General features: G+C 37.6%; 1 protein-coding gene across 2 annotated transcripts in view; it reads right to left on the bottom strand.

Moving 5' to 3' along the window:
• Positions 1-381: 381 nt before the first annotated feature.
• The window catches only part of TGFBR1 (transforming growth factor beta receptor 1), a 52779-nt gene continuing 31146 nt past the window's right edge, over positions 382-22014 (bottom strand). For both annotated transcript variants that reach the window (XM_032478067.1, XM_032478068.1), the window contains exons 4-9: positions 18462-18692; positions 14464-14631; positions 12595-12751; positions 11350-11474; positions 10231-10361; positions 382-4597 (exon numbers count right to left, since the gene is read on the bottom strand). In XM_032478067.1, coding sequence (XP_032333958.1) covers positions 4472-4597; positions 10231-10361; positions 11350-11474; positions 12595-12751; positions 14464-14631; positions 18462-18692 — 938 coding nt within the window. In that variant the 3' untranslated portion in view covers positions 382-4471. The remainder of the gene's footprint in view (positions 4598-10230; positions 10362-11349; positions 11475-12594; positions 12752-14463; positions 14632-18461; positions 18693-22014) is intronic.

Here is a 22014-nt window from a genome sequence, read left to right as displayed (position 1 = left end):
TTTTTTCTCACAAATCCTTAAATTAGGAAAGAAGATGAAAATTAATTTCCTTTGAAAATCATTGAAAACCTTTAAGAATCAAAATAACACCGCTGGAACACAAACTTAGCAAATCTGCTGAACCAGAGGCAAAAGCATTTCACACGTAGACATGTCTCATCCTCTCTGCTGACAGAACCACCCTCAAGCAAGTGGAAAGAAACCTGCACACACGCAGATGCATCTTTGGACAGACAGGCATTTCTCCAATATGTTATAATAATGCTGTAATTTGTACTGGAGAGTCATGCAAAGACGCTAGTCTCTACCTATAGCAACTCCATCACATTACAGCATGGCTGACTCCAATACACACTTGATTTTAAATTATGCCGCTAGCACTTGGGAAAAAAAGGTAATTTATTTGCATTGCTTCCATTTGTCTACTATAGTGTTAGGACTGGACATAAGCATTATCTTCTACTTCCTATTTACAGTTCATTGAGAATATTACTACAAATACAATATACAATTGTTAAAAACTTATGGGGAACTGAAGTTTGATTTTCTCTCGTCTTTACAGGCTTCTCAAAATCATTCAACTTAAATGAAAATTTATATGGACATTTTCTGTACACATCTTAAAGGGCAGAGATTACAGTAGTAAAGCCAAAAGAATTTTGCACAAATACAATAAAATACAGAAAACAAAGTATACATGATGTTATTTGGGGTACAAATATAAACAATACAGTACCATTGGAGTAATTTAGCAACTTAATACTCATTCTTTATAGAAATAAAACTGCAAACCTGGAGAATGCTCTGACAAATATTAAACATCGTATATACAATGAGGTAAATGTACCTTGGTCTCTTGAGAGGTAATTTAAGTTTAAAGCAATTGATATTTTGAAGCATCTCCTTGACATATAAAGAAATATCAAACACCCCATTCCATTGGCACAATGTGAAAAAGGGATATCAAAACACAGTTCATGATATTCAATTCACAAATCTTGTTTAAAAATAAAAACATTCGCTGAAGTTCTTTTTAAGCTTTAAGAAACAGGTTGAATGTTATTAACTATTTTTTAAAGTTCACAATTGAAAATAAGACTGCATAATAGGGTTGAAAAGTTCAAATGTACTGACAATCCTCAGAATGTCCCGAAGTCCAGCATTCCTAGAGAGAGGGCCATGGGTATTCCAGCATTCCCAAACAGACACAAGAAGCCGCAGTACACGTCATGAGCTATCCTTTAGAATCTCAAAAACATCTGAGTTGGCATTTCCTGCCAAGCTGTGACAGAACCATTATTTGGGCTCTCCACCATCTGGAGCCAGAGCACTGCCGTGGTCAAGAAACAGTTTATTGTCAATCACTCTTTCAGTGCAGGAATTAAAAACTCTTGATATGACATATCTAGTGGAATACTAATTTTGTTGTGCATTTTACTTAGCACTTTGTCATCTTGTTTTACAAAATACTCTTAACATGACAGTTCTCTGATGTAGGGGGTGAAAAAGGCAACTCATGGATGAGCTGCAAAATGATCACATGAATTTTATAGTAAGAACTGAAATTTAGAATTCTTGAGGCCATGGCACTGTATACTGACTCAAGGCACTTCTGGAGCATAACTACAGGCTCAGCTCTTTGGACCCTACCCTGCCGTACAGAGGATACAAATGGCCATTGCTTCTGGCATGACTCCCACTGCCACAGCTACCACCTACTCAGAGTCAAGGACCAGCAGGAAGACAGGTTAGGAGAAAAAGAGCCAAGGGTATGAAGAAAGGACCAGGGATGTCTACTAGGTCATACCCCTCCCATCCCCACTCCTCTGGGAGCACTGACAAAATGGAAGTGGACAGATAATTTGCCTGAAGGTATATCTTAGCCAAGTTGATTCTTGGAAAGTGAGCATCTGAAGATAGGCAGTATAAACAAAGGCTTGTGTTCTTAAATGGTAAAAATTAATTCTCTAGTCAAATTTTTCTGCAATTTATAGCCACAGTAATCGTGATCTATAAATCTTGTTACTTTAATTTTCAATATTACCCAGTTGCAGTTTATCAAACTGCCATTAGCCAAAAAAGGAATTAAAGTAACATGTAAACCCAATTTTGAACTAAATTCCAACTTTTAAAAAAATTCCCTGATTCATCAAAAGTACATTTTATTTAAGCAAGAACAGTAAAACTGTAACTCAATTTTTTATTTAATGAAGAATCTCTTCAGCAAAAGATGATTACCTTATATGAAAATGAAAAATCATGTATCACAATTTTAAATCAGACAAGAACTTTTGGTATGTTCTTAAAATTATATAAAAATAGTTTCAGTGACAAAATGCATTGGTCCCCTGGATTTCATAAAGCAGATCTGGTAGGCTTGGAAATGGCCAAAAAATAAAGTACCTGATCACAAAGCTAGAGATTATTAAACAGGAAATATAACACAATTAGAAAAACAAACCTCTCAAACTCACTCATTTGCTTTGATGAAATCATGGTAACTACAGGGAAGAAAAACTCAAATTTGGAGTCAAAACATTAACCTCTAAACATATTTTCCCCATGTTTTAAACACATGAAACTGACACTAAATTCCTATGTAATATGTCATTCATTCTAAAATTACTTTGGCTTTAAGACCAAATAGTCTTTCAAATGTATTCTAGGTATAAGAGATAAGACATTATCGGAGTGCAGCTCAGTCAGCGTAAATTGCCACTACCTCTTCCTGACCAAAATACTGTAAAGGTTATTCTGACCCTTTCATCAGGAAATTGATACCACTATGTAGTCAAAAGTCTTGCCTCACAGCTATGATGGATTTTCCCCCCTCAGAATAAGATCACAGTGATAAAGAGGACTTTGAAAATTGTAAAAACCTTACAGACTTTTAGCACTGGAAGTAAAAATCAGTTATAAGCTAGTTTCAACTTAACGTGAGAAGACCATGACAAATTTGCTTTAAACACTTGACCAAAAACATCTGTAAATGGAGAACCTATCCTCAGAATATTCTTTAGTGACCACTTTCCCAAATACCAAGGGCGCACCGAATTCATTCCACAGCCACGTGAGTTAGCAGTGGCAGCGTCTGCACACAGAAGGAAAGACGGAGACAAAAGCTGCCTTCCTCCGGGCGCAGTGCGACCTCACAGCCATGCTGTCTCTAACCCTCACTACACAGACAGGACCCACGGAACACTGACGCCTACACGGCTAACGCGACTCCCACACACCTGTCATCTATTCAAATTATTAACTACCTTTGCCTTCCTAGAAAAAGGCCTATTAACATTAACCATATTCTAATTTTAAGTGTAATTCATTTCCTAAAAAAAAACACTGTCTTTGACCAGATAAAGAAACAAATGGCTTACAGAATGCCATACAACTTTTTATAAGCAGCTAGACAAATTTTCCCTTTTAGAAAAATTAGTCTGTATGCTCCAGATTTTAAATTATTGAAGTATTATAAGCAGCTAGAGTGCCACTTGATTTTTTCAGTATACTCGGACAACAAAAGTAAACTGCAAAAGCCTAATGTGAGAATATCCAAACATGACCATGATAACAATTTACCAATTAATGCCACTTCATTTCTTTAGTGGTTTAAGCACAGTTTGGTAGGAGAAAGGCATTTTCAAAATGGAATACTAAATGACATACCACAAATACTCTTCCAAAAAACAAAACAGAAAAAGTGTGGATTACTCAGATACATAAAACTTTTGAATTAAAACACTACAGGTTTTAACACACATAGACTTTAAGCAATTCTGCTCATTTCCATTAGAAAGACACAGAAGTGGCACTTACTGGTATAGTACAATCCCATTTTAAAGGCAGGTAAATGTTCTGAATATGTGAAAGAACAATAATAATATACAAAATACAATTGCATAAATTATGTTCCTCACCACTATATGAGGTCATTTTTAGACTCAAGATAAGAGTTTTTATAAGCGTTAATTTTAAGATCCTGAAAATTACAGAACAGTACATTCAAAGTCTGAATCAAGGAAACTCTTTAGTGGTTCAGAATCCTCTGAGAATGTACTAACCAGGAGAAAAATCACTTTCTTTAAAAATAAGACATGTCTCGTCTCACTCAGCAGTCCAGCTCCTTTACCCTTAAAGGTGACCTTCAGCACAGCAGAGTTACCTAAAGATAAGATCAGCAATCATTTTTTAAAAAAACAAGTTTTGTGTTAATAAAAAATAAAGGTAGACTACATAACATTTTGTAACTGTCCTGGGAAAGAAGCGTTCATAGTGCACAGAAAGGACCCCATACGGCTATTTCCTGGATCCAAAGAAATCCTGGGAAGTTTTTAATTGACCTTATTATATTGTTGCAAAAGGTAGCAATATCCTTCTGTTCCCTCTCAGTGAGGTAGAACAATTGACCTCCCAAATTAAAACCCAGGAGCAGATCTGAAGAAAAAGTAGAGTTCAGGCAAAGTCATAGATTTTACATTTTGATGCCTTCCTGTTGACTGAGCTGCGACAATGTTTTCTTAATCCGCAAAGCTGTAAGCCTAGCTGCCCCATTGGCATACCAACATTCTCTCATAATTTTTGCCATCACTCTCAAGGCCTGCAAGAAAAGACAAGAAAAATAATTAAGGCATGTACCACTTTTCATTGATCTGGATAATAACCTTTACCTGTAAATTTCCTTTTTAAATGACATGCATGCAAGTATTTTTGTTTCAGCATTATTTGTATGAGGAAATGAGTAGAAATGACCTAAATTCCCACGTCAGGCTCCCTGGCCTTGGGTTCCGGCATTGGGAGGAGGAAGAGACCCAGGACATCTGGTTTTGAAGGCCACTGGGGCTTAACTCCAGGAGCCCCACACGACTGGGGGAAACAGACACTTCATTCTCTTGGGAAGTATACACAGAATCTCACGTGCGCCAGGTCTAAGGGCAGAAGCAGTGATTTCACAGCAACATGGGCCAGACCTCTCTGCTGGTTTTGGAGGATCAATTGGGTAGGTAAGGGACGGCTGCGGCTCACCCAGGAGTCATAAAATCTGGTGGCGGGCACTCCAGGAATATTCATCTACATGAGCTTTCCTGGAGGCTGACATCTTGATTAGATCATTAGCACCAAGACCCAGCCCCACCCAACAGCCTGTAGGCTTAAGGGCTGGGAAGCCTCAGGCCAAACAACATACTGGGTGGGAACACAGCCCCACCCATCAGCAGACTTCCTGAGGCACAAATGCCTCCAGACACAGCCCTACCCACCAGAGGTCCAGGACCAAGCTTCACCCAGCAGTGGGCAGGCACTGGCTCCTCCTGCCAGGAAACCTGCATAAACCTCTAGTCCAGCCTCATCCACTAGGGGGCTGATTCCAGAAACAGGAAAACTACAATCCCGAAGCCTGTGGAAGGAATCCACAAACACAGGCCAGGCTCTACAATGGAACCGGCTGGACCCTGACCCTTGGGTGACAACAGAGGAGTGTACTGCTGGAACACATAGGACATCTCCCACAGAGGGCCACCTCTCCAAGGTTGGGAAACATAACTAGCCTACCTAAAAATACAAATAGATGGACAGTATGAGGTGGCAGAGGAACATCTCCCAGGCCAAAGCACAAGATAAAACCCCAGAAGAAATAAGTGATGAGGAGGTAGGCAATTTATCCAAGGAGTTTAAAATAATGATGGCAAAGATGTTCAGAGAACCTAAGAGGAATATAGATGCAAAGAGTAAAGTTTTTAGCAAAGAGCCAGAAAATATAAAGAATGCCCAAACAGAGATGAAGAATGAAATCACTGAAATGAACAACACATTATAGTCATCAAGTTGACAAAAATTAAGGATACGGAGAAGGTATTAAAATCAGCAAGAGAAAAGCAACAAGTAACATACAACGGAATTCCCATAAGGTTATCAGCTGATTTTTCAGCAGAAATTCTACAGGCCAGAAGGGAGTGGCATGATATATATAAAGTGATGAAAGGGGAAAACTTTAACAACCAAGGATACTCTGTCCAGCAAGGCTCTCATTCAGACTTGATGCAGAAATGAAAAGCTTCACAGATAAACAAAAGCTAAAAGAGTTCAGCACCACCAAATCAGCTTTACAACAAATGTTAAAGGAACTTCCCTAATCATCAAATGACTAAGAGAACAAAAAGAAGGGGGGGGGGAAGACCTACAAAAGATTGCTTTGGCAGCTGGGGGTCTTTTATGGCTCCATATAAATTTTGGAATTGTTTGTTCTAGTTCTGTGAGAAATGTGAGTATTTTGATGGGGGGGGCATTGGATCTGTGGATTGCTTTAGGTAGTACGGCCATTTTGATAATGCTGACTCTTCCAATCGAAGAGCACAAGATATCTTTAAATTTTTTTGTGTCATCCTCAATTTCCTTCATCAGTGTTTTAGTTTTCAGAGTATAGGTAACCTCCTTGGTTAAGTTTATTTCTGGGTGTTCTGTTGTTTTTGATGCATTGAAAATGTTTATGCCAGTTACAAAATTCTGGTTCTCGAAGTGAAAAAAAAAGTGAATGAAGGGCTGCAAATGGCAAAATATCCTTTTTTATGGGTGAGTTGTATTCCATCATACATATATGCTACATCTTCTTTACCCAGTCATCTGTTGATGTGCACTTGGGGTGCTTCCATATCTTGGCACTATAAATAATGTTGGGCTGTTAATAGCAGGGTTTATGTATTTTTTTGAATTAATGTTTTTGCTTTTCTCTGGTATATTCCCAGGAGTGGCTCTGTTTTGGGGTTTTTGAGAAACCTCCATACTGTTTTCCATAGTGGCTGCACCAATTTGCATTCCCATCAGTAGTGCACAGGGGTTCCCTTTTCTCCACATCCTTGCAGACACTTGTTATTTGTGTTCTTTTTGATGCTGGCCACTCTGACAGATGTGGGATGGTGTCTCATGGTTTTGATTTGTGTTTCCCTGATACTGGTGATGCTGAGCAGCTTTTCACGTTCTTATTGGCCATCTGCATTTCCTTTTTTGGAAAAATACCTGTTCAGTTCTGCCCATATTTTAAATGGGTTGGTTGGCTGTCTGCTTTTTAACTGAAGTACAGTTGATTGTAGTAGTTTCTGGTGTACAGCATGGATGGACTTGGCATTATGCTAAGTGAAATGAGTCAGTCAGACAAAGACAAATACTGTAAGATATCACTTACTTGTGGAATCTTAAAAAATACAACAAACTAGTGAGTATAACAGAAAAGAAACAGACTCACAGATGCAGAGAAAGAACTAGTGGTTACCAGAGGAGACAGGGAAGGGGAAGGGGCCAGATGGAGGTGGAGGTATAAAATAAGCTACAAGGATGGATTGTACAACATGGGGAATATAGCTAATATTTTATAATAACTATAAATAGGGTGTAACCTTTAAAAATTATAAGCCACTATATAGTATACCTGTAACATAATATTGTACATCAACTACATTTAAAAAATGATATTGTAAAATAAATACATAAATAAAAAATTAAAATTTAAAAAAAAAGGAAAGAAATGACCCAAGTTCCCATCAATAGGGTACAGGTGCCAGCAACTGGAAAGCAGATGGGCAAAGGGTGACTGACTTAACAGAGCTGTACAAGGAAAAGAAGGAACCTGACTCACATGAAAACTCCCTCCAAACTGAGGAATTAACCACATCAGGTAGCCCTGGGGTGAAGTTCAGGCTAAAACAGGATCAGCCAAAAGAGCTGGAACCCTAGATTTCTGCCCCTCCCCAACTGCACACAGCTGGGTGACTGCCCCACCCCTACCCAGCAGAAGAGGAGATTTGCGTCACAGACACTTCTGTCCTGGGGAGTATGAGGGCAAAGTTCCATACTGACAACACGCTGAATGCTAAGACTAAACTATTCTTCCCAACACATGGCCAGCAATTTTACATTCTCCTCAGGCGACAGACTAGAAGACTCTTCAGCCCAAGAGGAGAGGCCAGAAGAGACTGACGTCTGTGATTCTCCAAGGAAGCAACCCAGTTTGATCAGCCTGCGATCACAGTCGATGACAGTAAGCTCCATCATGTGCACAGAGTTTCCCATCAGCTCTCAGGACCCCTCTCATACATGAAGAGTATCTGATCAAAGCCTTGAGGACAGGAATGGGAACTGCAGACAGGCTGACATCACCAGAAAAAAGCAACTTGGAGAAAACAGCGTATAGGGAGAAAACAGTATCAACAATATATCCTTAAGATCATCAAAGAGATTAAAGAAAATACTGACAGTGGGTTTATCATCAGTAGTTTCTTGTTTCTTGTTTGGTTTTGGAAAAACGTTACAGAAGAACTGGAAGATAAACCTGATTAAAAAAAAAAAAAAGATAAAAGCTGATACTTCTTCTAGAAAAATGGAGGGAAAAAAACCCAGATAAATAGGAGGGAAAAGATAAGAAAATTAGAAGGCCTGTTCACAACGTCTACATTCGTAACAGCTGAAGAAAAACAACAGAGGAATATGGAAGGGAACACCTCAAAGAGATATTTGAGGAAAATTTCTTAGAGATGAACATTTGTTTCCAGGTAAAAATGACGAAGGGCCCAGCACATACATAAATTCATACAGCAAACTGAGCACCTACAATCTTCTAGATACCATCCCAGGTGTTAGGGACACAGCAGTGACGAGAAAAAACCCATGCCCTCATAGAGCTGACATTCTAGAGGGCTAAAGCATATAATTAATAAGCAAAATGCATGGACTGTCACTAAGTGCTAAGGAGAAACATCATTTGGGAAGGAGATAAAATATGCCAAAGAAGTAAAGTGCTATTTTACATAGGGTGAGGAGCACTGTCTCACTGACAAGGTAACATCTGAGCAGAGACCTGAAAGGGGAAAATAAGACATGGGTCCAGGAAGGATTCACCATAAGAGGCAAAGGGAATCCCCAGGATGAAGGGTGAGGGATGTTCCAAGATGAGAGCTGTAGAGCTGGCCTGGAGAACAGCCAATCCAGACTGGAAAAGGTCAGAAGGTTCTGAAGACACTTTAGGTATTCTACCAGTTTCATATTCTTGATGGGTTTCAACTATTGAAAGATTTATAAAGCCCTAGAAAAGTGGAAGAGTAAGTTAATGTTAAGTATGTAGAAAACTAACCAAATGGAGAAAAAAACAAAAATGACAGCGATGACATTAATTCAGCATGCTGTGACAGTAATTCCAAACTGCGTATGTGTTCTTAATGTTAACCGCTAACTTTCCTCCATGCTTAAAAAGCCATGTGTTTAATAATAATCTGCTCTAATTATTGCATGAGTTCATGAATACTTCCAGTTTATTATACTTATAGTATCAAAGGAATCAAAATCAAAATTTTAAAAGACAAAATCTAGCCCAATTCCATTTGTTAATAAATATGCAAATTCTGTGAGCATACTATACATTTTATCTGGGCTTGGATAGTTGATTTTGCTAGAGGTAGCCAAGGAGCTCTCTTGATGCCAAAGGCATCTACTTGGGTCCTACATTTTTTTAAGATGTAAAATCAACTATTTCAGTGACCAGCTTTTTATTCTTCCTAAAATATATAACTTCAAATCTGGAAGGAAATGTTTTGCTTCACCAACATTATAATAGTAACAGCTAACAATTAAGGATAGATTAAATAAAATTTCTTATGAATTCTTTAAAAGTACAACTACAAAAATATTTCAAAAACTTTTTGTCAGAGCTGGGGTTGAGAAATTCAGACTCTGCTGGAAAGCATTTTCCCCAAATTCCTGGTGAATGGTCATATGGGCAATGAGATGAATTAAGATGTAAAATCATCTGAACCATCTTCACATCATTCAAATCCCTCATTTTACAAAAAGGTATATTACAGTCCAGAGAACTGTAACATCTTGCCCAAAGTCGGACTCTCTATGGCAGCCAGGCTGATCTAGAATATAGGCCTCCTAATTCCATCCAGCACTGAGCCCACTACTCTGGGTGGCCCTGATTGAAGGGAAGCTTTAAGCAAAAATGAAGGAGCCTTGGTTCAATGTTCTGATACACTGATGGTCACTGAAAACATTCCACGCCACTTACAATGTGCTTAAATTGAACATGAAAACCAAACTGTTCTGTTTTTACTCATTGGTTTAAGAGACATGAAAAAGAAAGGAATGGGAATTCTTATGTCTATTTTCTGTAAGGAAAAATAGCAAATTCCCACCTACTAAGCAGAAGCAGTTTAGAAAACTGTGTTAGTATCCAAAATAAATACTCACTTCACAGCTCTGCCATCTGTTTGGAATATTTGGCCTTAACTTCTGTTCACAAACAACTTTTCTCATTTCTTCAACTGATGGATCAGAAGGTACAAGATCATAGTAAGGCAGCTGGTAATCTTCATGAATTCCTACATTGGTTAAAAAAAAAAAATCTGTTTTGAAGGATTCACTCAGATAATGTCAGAATATTCTTGACCAGATCAAAAAGGAACCCCCGAGAGTCCTGTTACAGTATCCCATTACTACATGAGGCTGAGTGGAGCAGGGCTTACAGCCTGCTCTAGGCTCATCCACATCGGCGTCAACAACCCAGCTCCTTGAGTCAGTGCTGAGCCCACACCTTGAAACTAAATATCACCATGGGATCAGCAAAGGCTATTTTAATGATGGTTAACTGTGAGCTGTGATGACCAGACTGACATTTTCTCCTAGAACCCTAAAGAGCAAGAAATTAAAGCTTTTATTCTGCAAGTGCACAGCTTCACCTGGTAACGGGGATACAGACACTATCACTAAGATGTGAATCTCACAAGGCAAGCTGGAAGTGCAGCCTGTACTATTTGCTACAAAGCAGAGACATAATCCATCTCTCACTGCCTCAAAAGCCTGAGGCACTCTACAGGTGAGCCTGGGTCCTCAAGGATAAGACTATTTCTCAAGTAAACACTGAAAGTACTCAATCAAAAACTAAACTAAAACAAACTTACTTTAAAAAGTAATGTAATGGCAGTGTAATTATATTCTGTATATGTAATTTCCAGCTACTAAGATGGAGAAAATAACCACAATTTCTGAGGGAAAAAAATCAGTTTGACCCAGGTACATGCTAGAAATAGCTCCCTGGTTGGCCTCTCAAGCCATCATCCATTCTAAATATCTAAGTATTTGGTTTCTGATGTTTCCCAAGATTCAAGTGGAAACAGAAAAAGGATACAACATGTCATGTTTTCCCCACTATAGGTTTTATCTCTTTTATGCTCCCTGGTACTCTTCAGTGATCACTGGCTGAACATAAATTTCAGTTGTTAACTGTGTATAATTTCATTCAACAAAAAAGGCAATTCTTGAACAACTTTTGTTCATGACAAAATTTGGGGGGAGGAGGGAGAAATTTACCACCAACGGAACATCGTCGAGCTATTTCCCAGAATACTAAGCCCATTGCATAGATGTCAGCACGTTTGAAGGATTCAAAGTGTTTCATATTTATGGAATCATCAAGAACTTCAGGGGCCATATACCTAAAAAAGAAGTCAGCATTTTATTTTATGGAATAGTGACCACATTACTTTTAAACTGTTAGATAAATTTTCTTTTACTCCTGAGGTGGGAGGGGGGATGTAGTGAAATCAATATTAACTTAGACCTTTTCCCTGTTTCAGCATGGTTCTGCTGTTTTTAAAAATGACTACTACTTCTTATAGAAACTTTCTCAAAGTACATACAGTACAAAGTAGAAAAGCATTCCATTACCACCACACTTTTGTGGTGTTGACATTTTGATGAACATCTTTTCAGACATCTCTTTATACACAGACAATACAGACAGTATCACATAACTGAGATCATACTAGACCCAAGAATAATATTAAAGATCTGCATTGGTTTGCAAATTAATGATGTCAACTAAATCCTATGAAAAGCTAAAACAGCAATTTCATGCTGTCTGCCTTATGATCTTCGTTTCCAATGAAGGACATACATGTATCAACTGACTATCCCAAGTGTCTTGATGTACACCACCTCCTTTGTCATGTACTATATATTTTACTCCAGAAGTCTTCTCACTAAAACTGGATAAAAAGAAGGACAGGACTATATTCCAGGGTACAAAATAAGAGACAAAAATGAATACCAGTCCTACTGATGCCACACTGTAGGGTTCTGAGGTTTCAAAAACTTTACTAAGGTTACTGATTAGGACTCACAAAGGGAAACAGGAGGGGAAAGTATGCTCTAGGCTACAGAATATGCAAAAGTTCTAAGAGAGAAAGGCATATGTTCAGGAAATAAAAATATGAAAACAGTTGGGCTAACTATAGTGGAGCATTTGATGTGAGCATTAAGTGAGATAATATATATAAAAGACCCATTAAAATGACTGGCACATAGTAGATATCCTAGAAACAGTAGCTACTATTACAATAACATAACTCATAGTAGTATTTTCTGGAAGCGCCACCTTTCATCAGCGGGTACCTTTTTAACTCAGGTAACCCTGGCTTCAGAGCCTTGAGATCTTCTACCTGAGGGCATCTAACAAAGTACAAAGTTGAGTTTCAGAAAAGATATGTATATACCAATGAGAAGGAAAAGAAGCTGATTTCAGAACATATTAATTACTGTGTATCCATAGTATACCTTTTTGTTCCCACTCTGTGGTTTGGAGCAATATCAATTGTATCAGTGGCCGAATCATGTCTTACTGCCAGTCCCAAGTCCGCAATACAGCAAGTTCCATTCTTCTTTACCAAGATATTCTTTGATTTCAAATCTCTATGAGCAATGGCTGGTTTTCCTAAAGAAGAAAAAGGTTAAACATGGTTGCTTAGTGGGTAATACCATCCACAAGTCTCACCTTTAGGTTCAAAAGCCTTACTTCCCATCCTAGTGCCAAAGCATTTCAGCCCCCATCACCTGCAATACCTGGGCCATTACTAAACAACCTTAAGTGAATCAATACACAGAAAGTTGCTGAAATTACATTTCTTCAAAGAAAATAGAGAAAACAAGATGCTCCAAAAGATGATATTCAAAAAATAAGTCTAATACTCAAAGACTCTCATAGCATGCTGGGGGGGTGGTGGTTAAAGATAAGTTTGTTGATACCCTATGAATTTTTTTAATGGGAACTCTAGTCACGGATATTCCAATCCAAGGACCAAGAATCTAGATCACTTCCTTTGCCTATCCAGTGAATGCATTCATTAAATGCACAGCACCTCTAATACTAACCACTAGCAAAAGTGCTATTTAAGTACTACAGTGTGGAAAACCTGGAACCCTTATACACCACTGGTGGGAATGTGAAATACTACAGGTACTTTGAAAAAAGTCTGGCAGTTTCACAACAGAGTTACTGTCTGATCCAGTAATTCCACTCCCAGGTGTATGTCCAACCGAACTGGAAACACATGTCCACAGAAAACACCGTACATCACTGTTCAGAGCAGCATTATTCATAATAACCCAAAATGGAAACAACCCGAATGTCCATCAGCTGGTGAATACGAATATCCAAAATGTGGTATAAATAAAATATTACTCAGCCATAAAAAGGAATGAAGTACTGATAAATGCTGCAACATGGATAAACCTTGAAAATACAGCAAGAGAAAGAAGCTGGTCACAAAGGACCACATATTGTATGATGCCATTTATATGAAATGTCCAGAATGAGCAAATCTAGAGATGGAAAGTAGATTAGAGGTTGCCAACGGCTAAAGAGTTTGGGGGAAATGAGGAGTGACTGCTAATGGGTAGAATTCTTTTTGAGGTGATGAAAATTTTCTAAAATCAACTGTGGTGATAGTTGCACAATTCTGAATATACTAAAAAAAGCACTGAATTGTACACTTTAAGTGAGTGAACTGTATGGTATGTGAATTACAACTCAAAGCTGTTATAATCAACAATAAAAAGTACAACAATGGGGCCAGTTGAGATTGCATGTGTGATGTGTGTAGTAAAGTGGGGAGTCAGGGAGCCATTAGGTAGCAAGTGGATAATCATTAGAGCAGAGAGACTGTATTAGCATCTGTTACCTTATATGGCACAAAAATCACAGCATAAAAATTTCATAACTAAAACTTAGTATCAATTTTTCAACTGTAAAATTGTTTCATGCAGTTTCTTTATCCTAGGATCAAATATAATTATTAGATGGCCAGATAACATTTACGTAGCATATTGATGTTTACAAAGCATTTTCACATTTCATTTGATACTACACATAAATTGAATTCCAAAACCAAGATCCTCAAAAATCACAAGACTAAATGCTACTTTTAAGAACTCACAAAAATACCAGTGTTACAATGACTAGAGAATCTCTAAATGAATTCCCACATTCCTAACTCCACCTTAGCTTATCAACAGAAAGAGAAAATATTCTCATCTAAAAACTTATTTTAAACATCTCCAGTTAGGCTGACTTTTGCAAAAATTTTCTGAACAGACATTAGATCCATGGGAATTTAAAGCTTAAATAACAAGATTGCTTTGAGTTACCTTGGGTACCAACAATTTCCATGTGAAGATGGGCAAGTCCACTTGCTGTGGACAGAGCGAGTTTTATCATTCCTTCCACAGTAACTGTGTATCTGTTCAAATAATCAAAAAGGGATCCATGCTCATGATAATCTGACACCAACCAGAGCTGAGTCCATGTACCATTGTCTGCAAAGTAGAATGACTATTCAGATGGGTTATCAAACATTTACGATTTACTTATTCAAGTTACCACTACTTTTTACACTCAATCCTGAATCACACAACTGTAATTTGTTGATACCTTAAATTTGTATATATTTCCTTCATATTTTCTTGTATTTTCAGTTTGTCTTATACTTTTATGTGTATATCCTTTATATCCTAAAAGTAAGCCCCCTATTCTTGAGATATGGCAAGGATAACTGATCCCATTCAAGAGACAAGGAATCACAGTTCAAAGATGGTGATCTTGCGTCTACACAGACAGCAGCAGAGCTGGGACTGTTTGGTGCCTAGAAGAATGCCCGGTTCAGGTTAGGGGTTCAATGTGTGGTTCTGGAAGGAAGAAGAGAAACAACAAGGGAGTGGGGAGGCGAAGATGATAAGTATCTGGAATCTACTGTGGCCACAGTGGGAATGGAATAGTATGGGACAAACTGAAAGTGAGCTTAAATGAGAAATGCAAGCTTTAATGACAGCCTGTGTACACAGTTCATAAAAAAGCCAGACAAGATGATTATGATTCCAAGGTTTCCAGCTTAGAAAAATGTAAAAATAGTGGTATCACTGACACATGAGGAAGCTGAGACAGGAACTGGAAATGTCAGGAGGAGAAAAAGCTGGGACTGAATCCAGTTTTACACAAGGTGACTTTTCCATAAGTTCATTTGTAAGCAGATACATGAATCTGAAATTTAATTTGAATGTATTTCCCATGAGAATCATGGCAAAGGTTCTCACTGGGCTTCTAAGTGAGGCTGGTCCACAAAAGCCTATTTAACCTAGAAGTCACTAGAAAACCATATATTTCACAAATCATGAAAGCTAAAAATGTCTGAACAATACTAGGAGGCAGGACAATTCAGTACAAGATGTACACTTGGAGTCATTCTGCTCTGGGTTGGAATTCAGGGGCTGACTATTACTGACTACGTGACCTCAGACGAGTTTCTTAGCCAATGAGCCTTTGTTTATTCTTTTACACAACAAGAATATCTTACTTTGCAAAACTATTAAGATTTTAAAAATAGGATAATAGATTTTTTAAGCATTTAGTACAACTCATGGCATGTAAGAACTTAAAATGTGCTATTTCCTTCCCTATTAGTTACAACAAAAGAAAAAACTCAAACTGACATAAAACAATTTCTATATTTTGAAAGTTACTACTTGGAGGAAAGCAACTCTGATTAGAAGAGATTAAGGAATGAGATTTTTTTCAAAAGATTCCAGAGGGGATTTTTGAGTATTTTTAAAAGGATTTAGATATTCATGACACTAGTTCTTTATAAACTTGTTTCTTCATAAACTTTTTAAACTGATTCTGTTCAAACTTGTACCTTTCTTTTTCCCTGACACAGGTGTATCACTAGCTTTATCTGCATGCTTAATTTATTAACCATGCCTGAATTCTGAAAGGCTCATAGATGATAGGAACACAGCCAGATGGAAGAATGGGAGAGTTTCTAAGGTAACTGACAAGAAGGAAGGATATATTTGAGGCTGTGCACATGTAAGGGGTTGTCTGAGGTGGAATCACTAAATCAGGAGGAGAGAGATAAAGGAAAAGGGAATGGAGGTCGAGGGGCTAGGTTCCAGGCAAGGTCCATTAACCCCTGACAAAGAAGAAAGGAAGTAGGAAAAGCCAGCAGGTTGCCAGTTCCCATGGTGACCACCAGATGACAGCACCAGCTTACATGCTGTGTGAATGAATGGGAAGAGTTCAGGGCACAGCTTGTTTACAACTTGGAACAAGACTAAAACTTGCTGGGCCTTGGTGAGGATTGAGCCTCAAAATGCAGATTTAAAGTCACCGTAAAGTTTGAAACCAGAAATGTGGGAAAGTTCTTTAAGGGAGCAGTTACTATCTGAAGAATTAGAGCTTTCTATGATTAAGAAGAGTTTCAGAAAATAAAGACAACTATTAAGAAAGTCTAGAGTCCCAGAGCATAATAAAAGTAGTTTTAAGGGTTGGGGGAGAAGCTAAATGGTGTCAAAGGCAGAAGAAAACTAAGGCCTTGGTCAGACAATGATCACTGCTTTATTGATTTGTTTTTTTCTTAAATTAAATAATAATGAATTGGTAATAGCTATTGATAATGGCTGCCTATATCTATCACTGCCCCAAGTCACAAAAAGGAGATAAACTTCTATGCTTCCTGATGTGATGCAACAGAATGTATACAATATGTACAAAATATATAATATTTTAGGAAATCAGTGAAACAACCAGATTGTCTCTAATTCTATCTATCAGTTTTCAAATTATACAAGGAGCAAGTTCAGAGATACTGTATGAATTCAGTTAGCAAACCTAGAATAATTTAATTAAGTCCTACAGGACAAACAATCCAGTTTCTTCAGCAAAGAAAGTGCAAGAAGAAAAAAGACAAAGGGGAACCTAGTGATTTTAAGGGATTTAAGATAAGTATCAACCAAATGACATGGGTCCTAAAGTGAATAACCAATTCTTTAAAAAAAAAAAAAAAAAGGAAATAGGAGACAACTGCAGAAATGTGAAACTGACTAGATATTTGATGACTTTTTTTAAAAAATGGTATGGTTATATTTCACAAAAAAAGATTCCTCATGGTCTAAAAATAAAAACTGAAATGTTTATGGATGAAAAGATGTGTTCTGGGATTAGCTTCAAATAATTCAGATGGGGCAGAATAGGTAGAATCAGAGATCAAACATGACTGACAGTGACTTGATAATTATTGAAACTGGGTGATGGAGGTTCATCATATTCTCTGCTTTCTATATACTGGAAATTTTCTATAAATAAAAGTTTTTTTTTTTAAAGTAATAAATGCTTGTAAATACATTTGAAAATACAGAGAAACAAAAAGAAAAATCAAAATCACCCATGAATACCAACTGAGCTTAAACACTACTACTATTATGAAGAAATAAATACTGTTGAAGAAAATGGGAAGGGAGAAAAGTAAAATGATGACTACAGTTCTGGCCCTTAAAAAAAGATAATGATAGCATTTTTTAAAAAACAGGAAAGCTGGGAAATACATTTGATTTGGAGGTATGACGAGAGTTGAGTTATAATACAAGCCTCTGACAGAAGCTATTAAGGTCGGGTTGTGAGCACTACGGTAACTGAAGCCAAGAAAGTAAATGAAGTACAGTCTGAAGTCACTGCTCACAGTCACCACTCGTCCTGACTCTCCACTGACATGGCTTCCTCACTTCCTTCAGCATCTTATCTGGCCTCGAGCACCTGTGTACCACAGGCAAGAGTGTGTCCACGTGGTTACCAAGGGCAAGGTGGTTTTCAAGAAACCATTTCCCTATTTAAGTGAGTTTACTTAAAAGATTAATCTATTTAGCCCCTAGCAATTTAGACAGAGAATACACTGAGAAGTTACTTTTACGCTCCCTGTAAGTAAGGTCATTAGGTAATATTAGAATGCCCTAACGGTCAGGAAGAGATTAAAAGGAAACATATCTGAGCGCTATCCTATCTCAAAGTCCTGGGCAACTAGTGTTTACAAATTCTTCTCTATACTGTGACTACACTCAGTAACTTCCCAGAACCAAACTAACAAAAGCACACAGCTTCTTCTAATAGCTCTTTACATTTTATAAAACAATTAGAGGTTCAGGAACATGTTGTCAAGAGTCAAGAAAATGTTTTAAGAAGATCCTGTTTCTAAAGGCTTCTAATATATTCTATGTGACTAATTTATATGACAAACATCTATTTCTCGTCAAATATGACAAAGTTGAGTAGTTTTGTTTGTGGGAAGCATTTTGTTAAAAGAGAAGCAGATGTTACTGACCTTTATTATCTGCTGCTATAAATCCCAAGATGTTTTCATGACGTAACATCACAGTCTGATAGATCTCTGCCTCACGGAACCATGAACGTTCTTCTCTAGAGGAGAATATTTTAACAGCGACTTCTTCGCCTCTCCATTTTCCTCGCCAAACTTCTCCAAATCGACCTTTGCCAATACTTTCTTGTAACACAATAGTTCTTGCAATTGTTCTCTGAACAAGCAACGGTAAACCTAAAGATAAAAGAAATCGTATTCAACACAATCAACCACAGTACATGTTTCTAACACCACAATAACGTGCCTTAAAAGAATGACCCAGAAAGGTTTAACTCTTTAAGCTCTACCTTTAAGGAACTTACGATCTCACTGAGGAGATACAGAATACATTTGCAAAAACAATAATTCATGATGAAAGGAAAATAATAAATATAATAAAAGAACCCAGAAACTCCTGCCTAGAGAGTCAAGGTAGGCTTTAAAAGATAAGCTAATCTTAGACTGTCCTTGACAGAAGGGAGAGACCAAAGAAGAGAAGGTCAGGTGTTTAGGCAGGAGGAATATATAAGCAAATGTAGAAGAAACTGATGCATGGTTAGGGAACCAACTTAGATAAACAGAAAGAGAATGTATATGGTAAAGCAGCAGCAGAGAAGGGAAGCTGCCCCAGACTGCTGAAGAGTACTGAATGCCAGGCTCAAGATGACCATGAGAGATGTAGGTAAAAGAGGAGCCACTAAAGATTTCTGAAAAGGGACCATGAATGGAGAGAAATAATTTTTAAATCTTATTTTAGACAGATGAATTTGGTAAGTTTTACTGGTGAGGAGGAGAAAAGTATGTAAACACAAAAAACATAGAAGTAAATTCTGGCCTAACTTTTAATAAATTAGTCGAAAGTATCACAGAAGCCATTTTAAGACAAGCAATTTACGTGGTAGGAACTGGCTGCCCAGGCAACACTAGGATCCTAAAGAATGATGCCAAGTAACTTAGCTTGGTGATGAGACATTGGTAGTTTTTTCACCAAATGAACTTGCCTTACTCTAAAATACATATTTTTAAATATTTCCATACTTATTTCATTTACAAAAAAAGATTTACTAACTACCTACAAAATTTAAGTAACACTATATCTGGGACTACTCCAGTTCACTTAATAACATATCCTCATGGACTAAAAACTGTCATCTTAAATTATACTGATGCTAACAATTAAAATATCAGTGTACATCATGTTCTACACTGTTTTATTTATACAGTCTAATACATAAATTTGTGTCATTTATAATCTACATTCAGAGTTGCTTGCTAAATCAAATTAACCCAATGGAAGTAAATGAAATGATCTGCTCTCTTTGGTTCCCTGATGTTAAATGCTTATAAATCCAAATGCTAAATCTTTACTTTTAAGTTGCCTCTTTTCACCTTTAAGTTTCTCAAAAGGTCCTTTCCTCCCCTTGCTCTATCTTCCCCACTTCCTGTAAAGTAGTTAACAGCCTAATAATTATAAACAACTGTTTTTATAAGGAGAGTGCTGGTTAAAAATGAATCAGTGAAAAATCCTTATTTAAATCAGGAGCCCTTTTGTATTATGAATGATCAATTCCTAATTATATTGTCTAGTGTATACACTAATTTACTAAATTTTCTTAAAGCCTTTGAACAGGGCCACACCATGTACTTAAAGATTTAAAGAATACTTAAGAGTTAATCTCAGGAGGCTGATCCGGAAATTAGAAAGGCAGGGAATAAAGAAGAAAGGGGAATTGCCAATGGGAAGTCTGAAAATGACTGACACGTTCAGGGTTCATGTATATGGTATGGTCAAGAAAGGCTATCAGAGGACAAGGGAAGTTTTTGTTTCCCCCATCATCACAGGATTCTAGATGCAGAACTAAAATTAAAAGCCAAATCTGCATTTATCATATTATCTATATGTGGTTACCATAACCCACATGAATATCTGAGCTTTTTTTTACAAGTAGTAATTTTCTCCTAAAGAAAAAAGAAACAGGCCTAGTTTGAATCTCTATATTCTCTGCTTTACTCCTGTACCTTTTAGAACTGCTTGAAAGCTTCAACAGGGAAACACGGTTCAAGCACCTTCACATGCAGTGGACAACAGAAGTAAGACCTGAACAACATGCATACATTGAAGAGATCATAAGCATGAACAAGATATAATGAACATTGGCCTAAGAGACTCATACTCGCAAACACTGACACACATGTGCATGTTCACACACACTTAACCTAATACAGCTGAAATACAGGCATGTGAGCAAATTGTGATTCAAATTAACGCAGCTGGGATAAGGTTAGCTTTAAGTTTAGAGCTAGCTGCCAGACCCCTGCTCTCCCTTGTCTTCCCACAGTTCCTAAGTTAAAAGTAGTCTCTGAAAGAGAGAGGGCCTTTCCATTTGAATTCGTAACATAAAATGTTTAGTTCTACCTTCTCCACAATAAGTGAAAGAACTAAAAAGGATACTATATAAAGACGTTTGACTTGTGAGTCCCATGCATGAAGTCGCATTAAGGATTTAAAATAAATAAAAGGAAAAGCAATGGCATTTTCTGCTGTCATTCAATAGATGATAGCTTCTGTCTGGATACATCTGGAGCCCATTCAGCACAGAATAAACTATGATAGGGAAGGCGGCCTTAAACTACGCTGTTTTGAGCAATGCAGCAAATTCATACTGTATGTCAGATTTTTTCCCCCGAATATCTTTTCAGTAAGAGTAACACCTGTCATTTGGTTAGAACTTTACAATCTACCAAGTGCTTAAGTGCTTTCACATAAACATCTCGTTTTATTTGAACCTCCCAACAATCCAGTGACGTACACAGTGCGGGGTTCGTTACTTTCATTTTAAAGATGAAATAACTCAGGCATGAGACATCAGCTAACTGCCAAAAGTCACAGAAAACCAGACAAGTTTTTGTAGGGTAAAAGGAGGCATAAAAGGAGGGAATAGAGGTTTTCAGTGTGGGTCCCTGATGGATCAAGAAATAGAGAAAATGAAAAACGAATAATTCTGTTCTTTAAGTCATGTTTGTATCTTAAATAAATATTTTCTTATTCAGAAATCAACTGCCATCCAGACAGCAATATCTTTCCATCCTTTAGGTAGGCATGCTCTCTCGAGGTCTGATACACATTACTGTGCCAGATGGCATGAGTTGCTGTGATTTCCCTGGATGTAAGTTTGGCAACAAGAGAAAAGGTCCAAGGGATTAATTCCAAATGATCTATTGCCACCCCAATCTCCTGTGACTGTGGTCCTTGTCATAGTTTTTTGGTCCAGAGTAACTTTTAGAATGAGCCAGATCTTCTTTGGGAACCCTCTGAACCAACTTGGAATCAAAGGGAAACCCGAGGGAAGCCCTAGAACAACCTCTCCCCACTCCTGCGCCACTCCTACCCAAAGACTGTCACATCTTCAGTGCGAAGGCTCCTCTGTCTTAATCCAGCCTCTCACTGCCTCCCTCCTCACACTGGTCTCAAGGGTCCCTTAAGGCTGCCTTAAGAGACCTCGCTCCAGTGTAAGCC

This window comes from Camelus ferus, chromosome 4 (genome assembly GCF_009834535.1).
Source record: "Camelus ferus isolate YT-003-E chromosome 4, BCGSAC_Cfer_1.0, whole genome shotgun sequence".
Lineage (NCBI taxonomy): Eukaryota > Metazoa > Chordata > Mammalia > Artiodactyla > Camelidae > Camelus > Camelus ferus.
This window is presented reverse-complemented; position numbering and strand designations above follow the sequence as displayed.